At 33.2% G+C, this 9,782-nt stretch overlaps 1 protein-coding gene across 1 annotated transcript; it reads right to left on the reverse strand.

Annotated features, from left to right (window-relative positions):
* Positions 1–27: 27 nt before the first annotated feature.
* On the reverse strand, positions 28–9,277 carry LOC111508783 (uncharacterized). The gene is made up of 4 exons (XM_023164397.2): positions 9,083–9,277; positions 5,987–6,142; positions 2,641–2,794; positions 28–258 (listed from the first exon to the last, which is right to left on the reverse strand). The coding sequence occupies exons 1-4, from the start codon at positions 9,185–9,187 to the stop codon at positions 173–175; spliced, it is 501 nt and encodes a 166-aa protein (XP_023020165.1). The 5' UTR covers positions 9,188–9,277; the 3' UTR covers positions 28–172.
* Positions 9,278–9,782: the final 505 nt, after the last annotated feature.

Raw genomic sequence — 9,782 nt, forward strand, 5'->3', positions numbered from 1 at the left:
ACTCAAAACGAAAACAACACAAAAAAATATTCAGTATAATGTTTAATTGCCAATATAAATTGTAGGTTGAGTTCTTCGGATAAGCAATAGTACCTCTCCCTGGATGCTACTCTATCAGAATGAACAATATCAAATTATTGATTTTCGTTTGTAGACACAGTTCCATGGAAAGTCACACGGTAGTAATTTTTGTATTTATTTTATCGTGCATTTCCCTGAAGAGCCAAATCGAGCAGATGAATGATCCCACAACGTAAACTAAAATGAACGAGAGTAAAATTACATATACAACGATAATGCCAATGAAATCATATCATATGATAATGAAAATTAATAATAATTATAATAAGTTCATTCTCAAAATAAAATACAATAATATAATAATTGTGCACTTTCATTCAGAGATATTTCGAATAAACAAGTATCCACTAAGGCAGTGCCTGTGCGTGGGTGATTTACTTATTCCAAATATTGACAATAATTAGTACACTTCAAAATCGGGTTCAGTTGCATTTCTATATAAGGATTATATGTATAAAATTATGTATAATTCACTAAAATGTTGTAACATAATAAAATTATAGTGGATGTAATAAAATTAAGCTAATGAGCCTTACATACAATTATTGAAACATAAATATCATAACATAGGTAACGAATATAAATAATCAACAAGAATAAAATATATTGAATATTCCAATATTCAAACAATGAATGGACAGCCTTACGTTCTAAAGAAAGAATAAAATGTTCAGTTTTTTTTTGAAGGAATATATGTTTGAGACTTCTTTGTTTTCCGTCGGCAAAAAGTTATAAAATTTACTAGATAAAGTATGATTTCTCTGTCCTTTTCTCTTTCTGGAGAATTATTCTCTTTCAGACGAGTTTGGTAGTTATGGCTGATGAGTGGGAGATTAAATCTGTTTTTGAATTTTCTTATCACAATTTTAGAGTAATAGTGCAGACGCAAATCAAAGACTTCAGTTTCTGCAAATAGTAGGTCGGAGGAATACCTAATTGGTTTGGAAGATATAATTTTCAAAAATATTTTTATATTACTTCAAGATTCTGCAAGTGAGCATTTGTTGCTGCCCCCCAAGCTAGAATACCGTAAGTAAGTCGTGTTTCCACTAATGATTGATAAAGAATTTCAGATACTTGGAATCCAGTATATGCTGAAAGTATATGAACCTATATAGCAGAGAACGTAGAGTTTTACAGACTTGCACCAGGTGTTTATCCCACCTAAGATGACAATCCACTATTATGCCCAGATATTTCGCATTATTGGCTCTTTTAATCGTAATAGTTTGATCCGAGCTTATATTAATTTGTAACTTGTAGTCCGGGAGACCACTGACGTAACAAGAAAATGGAACGAAACAGGTTTTTTCATAGTTTATTGAAAGTATTTTTTGTCCAAAACATTTAATTGAATTTGCCATATCTTTTTCTGCTTTTTCTTTCAACCCGTCCCAAGTATCATCCTCATACATAACGACAGTGTCGTCTGCGAAATTATTACAGTACAATTCCTGTTTTTTTTGTGATAGACCTCTGTTGTGAGCTTTAATATACAGTTTTTTTGACTACTGAAAAAACATCATTTATTTAACATTTCTTCTTGGGTGAGAAGCCAAAATAATTCATAACTCACACCTGTCAACCGATCATAAATGACCAGATTCATAACTCACTACCTCTAGGTCAATCACAGATGAGCAAATTCATAACTTCACATTTGTCTTTTAACTTTTTTCAATCGTAAATAAGCCTCGAGTATTTTCTAATTATAAACTGACAGTTGGTTTTAACAATGAACAAGAATGAAAACATGGATTTGAACAATATTTTTCAGGGAAAGTTTTCGACAGTTTGAAAAGCCGAAGTACTTTATTATTGAAAATGCTAGTGAACTCTGCTAGAAATTTGTATTCTGACATTTTCGACACTTAATAACAAAATCACAGTGGCTAGAAATCCAATTAACGGTACCACACTAGAATGTTACCAGATTCTCGGAGTAGTGGGTTCTATGTCAAACGACCTTTATTGAATTTTTCATCACTTATTTTTCATACTTTTCAAAGTTGTACATATTTTTTTTGAAAATTCCTGTCATGATCTGAATTACCTGTAATGAAGTCAAGAACCCCTCTCGATGCTTGTAAAAATTCTACTTCGTTTAGTGTACAGCCTCATGCACCCAAATACATAATGAAACTATAAAATCAATTCCGCAATGCATTTGAGATTTCCGTCAAAGACATGGGATTATGTGAAGTGCAAAAAGTATATGCGAAGAGTCAAAAATCAAATGTCGAGGGAAAAATGTCAAATGTCGAGTGTCAAATGTCATATGTTGAATGACAAGAGTCAAATGTCAAGAGTCAAGAGCCAAATGTCAAGAGTGGAATGTCAAGTATCAAATGTATCCACATTCTTTTATTTGTAGATTATAATATGCTACTGACAGTAACATAATGATAGTGGAACAAGTAAAAAACTATTTGCATAGTCATTTGTCATAGTGGCCAGGTGGTAAAATACAAATTTTTTGAAGAACGTTCATCACTCTTATCAGTATGATTAAGAATAGTCATGGCTTGAATAGATTTCATAACCAGATTGACTACCTACCTAGAAATGATATGTATAACGGGACATATTTCCAGAAATCGTATCCATAATTCAGATCATCCATCAAGGAAGATCCTCCGAGATAATATAGTAAAATAAGTATAATTTCTAACCCTTCAATACATGTGTGTGGGAGGAGAAACATAGGCTTTTCCTGAAACAAATGAATGTGTGTATTGCAAACTGTTGAACATATAGTTGAAAATAAATTATTTACAGGTTAATTTTTGTAAATATAATAGATCAAGTATCAGTACATAACCTTTTATACAAAAAAAAATTGGAATTCGAATACGTTCCCGAATACGTTTACGTCAATCGTATAAGTGCCAGGCGAATATAGAAATGGAAGTTTCCCCGTATAAGATGCCGGTAGATGTAAGAATAAACTGTCCATATAGCAAACGACTATTAGGAATGTACGTATTGGGTCCATTTTAGAACTTTACATCCATGGACCAATCAGATACGTTCTAAGTACGTATTTCTGGACTTACTAAGTACGTATATCGTTCATTCAGTACGTATATTGCAGTACAAACTTGGTTCATCCAGGAATATATGTTCAGTATGACAGTCCGCTATGTTCAGATATGAAAGGCCTTAGTATCAGTTAATTCGAAAATGTTTTTTACTGAAACGTAATTTTTGACAGGCTTTATGCAGTCGTATTCCTGCAGAATTTTTTATGACTTCCATCACATAATTTTTCAACTTCGTGTTTCCACTCAGCAAATCATGAAAAATAAAGTGGTGAGACCTAATTATATATTCATTGTTTTCCAGAATAAAGTCCAGTTTCACCATATCAGTGCTAACTGTTAGTTAACGGAACAGACAGTTAAGCCACGTGAAATGGGGTGTGAATCAAGGTTGTTTATAAGTCAAACTCAAAACACTACTGCAAAATCATCTTGTCTCCATCGAATAACGTAGTTCAAGGACATTCAAGGTCATTCAAGGTCGAACACTTTCTCAAAGTCTCCTCGAATACGTTGTGTCAAAACTGGCTTGAGTTCATTCGAGGTTGAAGTTACGTTATCGGATATATGGGAAGTGAATTGAACCCGAAAAACTACTTCAAAGTAATCTTGTCTGTATCGTGTGACGTGGATAAAGGACGTTCGAAGTCAAACACGAAACACTTCCTCAAAGTCACCTTGGCTATGTTGTGCGACGTATATAGAGGTCATTTCAAGGTGAAAAGTGATGTGGGAGGTTCTCAAATCGGCTTGAACCAACTACTATACATCAAATACAAATGATAGTTAGGGAAAGGCAGATGACTTACTGCGCAGAGTTGCCAACTAACACAAAATTTATCGTTTCATTAATGAATCGAAGAGGTTTTGTATTAAAGTGTATAATATTTTAAAATTCTTGCAAAGCGCTTTCGACTTTCGTCATCATCAGTGCTCACCTGAAAGTAAGTGATCTAGTTGAAAAGGGAATTTAGTGAAATTGAAGTTGTAACATTTTTTTTAAGGTTAAGAAATTTGGAAAAATTGTTTGAGATTACTTACTTGTCAGGCAACAGGAAGTATCAAGATAAGTGAATTGTACATTGTAATATTTAAATTATATAAAACAAAATAGGCTTATAGCCAAGAAAATACATTTTGGATTCAGGCCATGTATTTTCTTGGCTATAAGCCTATTTTGTTTTATATAATTTAGATATTACAATGTACAATTCACTTATCTTGATACTTCCTGTTGCCTGACAAGTAAGTAATCTCAAACAATTTTTCCAAATTTCTTAAGTTAAAAAAAAATTTTACAACTTCAATTTCACTAAATTCCCTTTTCAACTAGATCACTTACTTTCAAGTGAGCACTGATGATGACGCAAGTCGAAAGCGCTTTGCAAGAATTTTAAAATATTATACACTTTAATACAAAACCTCTTCGATTCATTAATTCAAATAAGTGTATTCATCTTTTCCAAATCCTTTTATCGTTTCATGACCAGTAGTTGTATTACAAAATTTGAAATTTGTTGTGCGACGTACATAGAGGTCATTTCAAGGTGAAAAGTGATGTGGGAGGTTCTCAAATCGGCTTGAACCAACTACAATACATTAAATACAAATGATAGTTAGGGGAAAAACAGATGACTAACTGCGCAGAGTTGTTAACTAACACAAAATTTATCGTTTCATGACCAGTAGTTGTACTACAAAATTCAAAATTTGTTGTGCGACGTACATAGAGGTCATTTCAAGGTGAAAAGGGATGTGGAAGGTTCTCAAATCGGCTTGAACCAACTACTATACATCAAATACAAATGATAGTTAGGGGAAAACAGATGACTAACTGCGCAGAGTTGCCAACTAACACAAAATTTATCATTTCATGATCAGTAGTTGTACTACAGAATTAAAAATTTTAAAACTCACATCAAAATTGCAAAACTCTCATGGGAGGATTCATGGCTTTAAAATGTACTTCACAAGTTTGAATTAGTGAGAACTAAGGTTTTTGTGCGTTAATGAAAATGAAGTGTGACTCTTCACATGACTCACTGTAGGATCGAGAAATTGAATCTATGTCCTGAAGTTAGTGTTCGAAAATATACGACAATGATTATTGTACAGAGATTGGCGGACAACATTTTCAATATTCACTTGATTGAAACGATCAATTTTTTGGTGAAATTCGTTTTATTATGGTGAATGGGCGGTTTATCGAACTGAGCTACTACACAGGAGGACATGAAATTGAGAATTTGTGGGACATTTTGACGAATTATGCATTTTCATCTGAGCCGCGTTAGAACGATATTCAAAGAGACCTAGAAAATGTACAGAACAAGACGAAATACAGTATCAGTGCGACTTCTGTCATTCCTTTCGTTTCCAATTCGAAATATGGTTATTGCATTTTTTGTTTTTTTTTTAAACTCAAATAATCCGATGATCCTGATCTGAGATCATTTTGGAAGCAAATGGATTGCTACAAATGGTCCTGTTGAGTGGCCTCTTCGTTCACCAGACGTGACACCTCCAGATTTTTATTTTTGGGGATTTCTGAAAAATGAGGTGTACAAACAAAGAAATTTTTGGTACTAGTGAAAGAAATGAATATTTCCACATATATCGCTCATTTTCAACTTCAGGTAGAAAGGTGATGGAAGATCTGTTGTTGAGAATGTTATAACGATTCGAAATACATGATGGAATATAGGGTGTTTCATTGAAAAAATATAATTTTATGAAATATTTTGAAAACGCGACGGTATTGGTGTCGACTTAATTTGGAACACCCTGTATAGATACTTTAAGGATTCCAAAAATGAATCTGGAAAGACAGAACACACATTGAATTTGAAAATTCATATATTTACCTTGATAATTCCAAAAATGAAAGCTAAATTTGTTATTAGGGTGAAGGCAACGTAAAAAAATGCTGCTAAAACAGCTATTGTACCAATTCCTTTGGGATCATCTTCAATTCCAGCCATTTCAATTATTATTATCACCATCAGAATTGACCTGAGCATCTGAAAACAGTAATGATTACATTAGTTCCAGATGCACGTTACAGAGCAATTAAATAATTTTCAGTTCGTAGGTTTTCATTAGGAGATGGAACCGTTTCTATTTCATCGTGGAAAAGACTTCTGTGTCAGATGAAAGTTTCATATATACGGTAGAGCTTCGAATAAATTAGTCGATTATCAGACAGCACTGATTTGAATATTTTGAATTTCAGTCCCAAATAGTAATTTCATTGAAATCACGATCAACAAGAAACGTATATCATTTTATCATATCTTCCATAGTTTTGGAGATATTTAAATTGCTATATTCACTTGTCCGATTGACGAACTGCTTATTTTGTAGAAATTCATATTGAATATAGGATGGAGAAAATAATTTCTGTCTAATTTCTACCTAGATATTTATTTGTTATGACCAATTTCGGTTTATCAAATCATTCCTAAGTAAACTAACGCAGTTTGACAGACAAATCCACCCATATAGTCAATGTTATTCAGGTAGGTTAATGACATTGACTATATACAGATGTTGACTATATTTACAGATATGTTTGTCAAACTGCGCCAGTTTACTTGAGAATGGTTTAATGAACCGAAAACGGTCACTACAAATTAAAATCTCAATTAGTTGATGATGATAAATAGTAATTTCCTAAACTACACCTGACGATTAGATCCCCACAAACTTTATTTGAGAAATATATCACAACCTGTTCCGCTAACACAGTAGCTTCTTCAACATTCACTACAACGCAGTGTATTAGAGAACAACGATTTTAGAGCAGATTTCGGTTTTGGAGGTATTTTTTTATATATCTGAAACAATTTCATCCCTATTTTTGTAATCCATGCTTCAATTTTATTAAAAAAATGTATGTTTCTTACAGTATAATGGACGAAGAAGAAGTTGAAAGATTGACTCGGTTGTTCGAAGAAGTTTCATCTGATCTGTTTGGTTTGTTTACCATTGTCAAAATCTAGGAGAAATGTTACAATGGATAATTGGTTCTGTTCTACTGAAGTGACCAATAATCCACTAAAAAATCATCAGCTGACAATTGTGGGAACACTTGGAACAAATAAGAGGCAAATCCCCAATTATTTCTTTACTAAACGACCAGAAGAGTCGAGGATGTTTGGTTTCAAAGAAGATATGACTATGGTTTCATATATACCGAAAAAAAAGCAGGTTATATAATGTTTCGAGAAATACACTTAGGTGGCCCATGGTAGTTATATATGGGCTCCTCAATGTTGCTGGTATAAACACCATGGTTTTATACAGAAGTGATTCAAATGGACACAATTCAAATATCTGCCCAGAGAAATTCGACAGCTTGCAGCTAGAATTAGTGCTACTGTGTTGGTTGAGCAAATCGAAATTGAACAAAATAAACGTGGAAGATGTGCCCTCTGTAAATATCGGAAAACAAGATATACATGCCGGTTTTGTAAAAAATATATATGCCTAGAACATTCTGTATCTGTTTGTCAAGCATGTACGGCAAATTTTTCGGAATAATTGATATACATGATGTTTCGTGCAACGATACCAAAAATGCATACCGTTTATTTTTGTTTTAAAAATAGGACATTGTTTCCCGTTTTTTTCATAACTATTCGTCCATATAAATGATTTATGTAACACCTTATCAGAAATAAAAATTCATATAAAAAATTTGATTTCTCTCATTTTGGGTATATCAGACCCAACGCGTTCTTTGATATAAAAATTAATGACGCGTCTCTTGCAGGGTTAAGAAAACAAGTTCAATAATGGTGATCTATTAAAATCCAGTTCATTAATTAGAATATTTGAATTTTTAACTTTATTAATTTCCATTGCCTTCAAATGATTCAGTTTCAAACCTTTATTTTCTATGTGTGAAATTTCGAACTCTTCATTAAAGATATGATTTTCTTTTAAAAGATGATTTGAATATGTTGAACTTGTTTTCTTATTTACGTAGCTCATTGAATAACTTTTTTCGAGATCAATTGCCCTAACACCAAACTGATATTTTTGCACTCGACGCGCGTTTCGCCAACAAAGTTAGCATCCTCAGGAGAAGAAAATTGATACCTAGTCTAGTATGGTTAGTCCTTATATACTAAAATTTGTTACCTGAGGTTCTATACCTGAAGTCCAATATGGAATTTCTCGGTAATTAACTACCTGCAAGTTCTTAGTAATTATTCTCTTCCTAACAGAAGATTAAAAAGCGAGCTAAACGGGATGGGTCCCTTATCGCCATTCATGCTGTTTTTATATGAATGAATGGCGCATGAATGTATGAATGGCGATAAGGGACCCATCCCGTTTAGCCCGCTTTTTAATCTTCTGTTAGACAGACTATCTTACGCTATGTACTGTATTTGTTTTTATTCTGAACTGAACAGCTTGATTTTCATTAATTTATAGCAAAAAATTCATCTCAAGTGCGGCCTCTCAGAAAATTCCTAGATCCGCTCCTGTGTTCACCATATTTGAAAGACCTTTCAAATATGGTGTTACTCAACTATTATATCGTTATGAAGTATATCCTCCTGAAAACTGAAATTGACGTTTTTCATGAGTTTTCAACGTTTTGGATATCAAATGAGCTAATCAAGATACCTTATAGACCTATCTATTATTTTAAGAACAGTTGCTATGAAAACAGGTAGAGTGAAAAATTCAGCCGGCTTTGATTTTGAAATTTTCTGAGATTGCTGAACGATTTTCAGGTAATGAGTCTTGTTCTGATGAAAACATCACAGATAACCCAAAAGAGGGCCAATACCAACAAATTGATTACAACCAGCCTTATATTTATGATTCACAGATCTGGAAAAAATGCAAGTTGTTTCCATTACTACTCAAGAAAGCATTTTTATAAACCTACTATGAAAAAACCTGCTGCTATTTTATTTGAAAACAATGCCACAAAATCCTCTCACCAATCCTATTGTTCCGCATATTTGTCCTATTGTTCCAAGGGAGCAACACCAACAGGAAACACCAAAAGGACAGCTTCTCCTCAGGATTGTTCGACATTTATCCATGTTGAATGAATCTATGTAAATTGCTTCGATGAACTACAAACATCGAAAATCAATGGATGGCTCATGACAAAACATGAGAGTTTCAGCAATATCGGTCGCTGATAAATTTAATCAGCGATAAAGTTATCATCAGCTAGCTGAGATAGCAATCGTCATAAAAGGAAATAGGCGTATCTCCAAATGTGCGTGAGTAATCAAGTGTAATTTTCTTTCTCCACAGTTTTTAGAACCCTCCAAAAACCTCAGTGAGTGGGTGAAAATCTCAGCTATTTTGCCAAAAAGGATGTGATTATCAAATAGGTGTTGCAACCTAATCACTAGGTACTAGTATTGAGTTTCACTTCTGAAAGAAGGATAATTGACAATGAAAGTTATCAAAAGTGAACAGTGCAGCGAAAACCATCAGCGAGATTGAATAACTAGTAATTAGGTACGTAGATCCAAAGTGATCGTGTTCATTTTATTTTCACTACGACTCGCAAGGCTTTATTGTGGCTCACAAATATTCAGTCTAATCCAGGTAAGTTTAGTTCGAAGAAGTCAGCTAGCTTTTACATATGGTGATTTATATTTCGGGTCAGATAGCGAGAGCGAA

This window comes from Leptinotarsa decemlineata, unplaced genomic scaffold, assembly GCF_025532065.1.
Source record: "Leptinotarsa decemlineata unplaced genomic scaffold, Ldec_3_MD MMD2_P_RNA_scaffold_5, whole genome shotgun sequence".
NCBI classification, from domain to species: domain Eukaryota; kingdom Metazoa; phylum Arthropoda; class Insecta; order Coleoptera; family Chrysomelidae; genus Leptinotarsa; species Leptinotarsa decemlineata.

What these genes read in the sequence shown, in the direction of transcription:
- LOC111508783 (XM_023164397.2), bottom strand. Translation starts at nt 9,187, where the DNA reads ATGGATAAATGTCGAACAATCCTGAGGAGAAGCTGTCCTTTTGGTGTT. An exon ending in TCATTTTTGGAATTATCAAG is followed by an intron (nt 2,795 to 5,986) that starts GTAAATATATGA and finishes CATTTGTTTCAG; the next exon opens with GAAAAGCCTATGTTTCTCCT. An exon ending in GTTATACATATCATTTCTAG is followed by an intron (nt 259 to 2,640) that starts GTAGGTAGTCAA and finishes CGTTCATTTTAG; the next exon opens with TTTACGTTGTGGGATCATTC.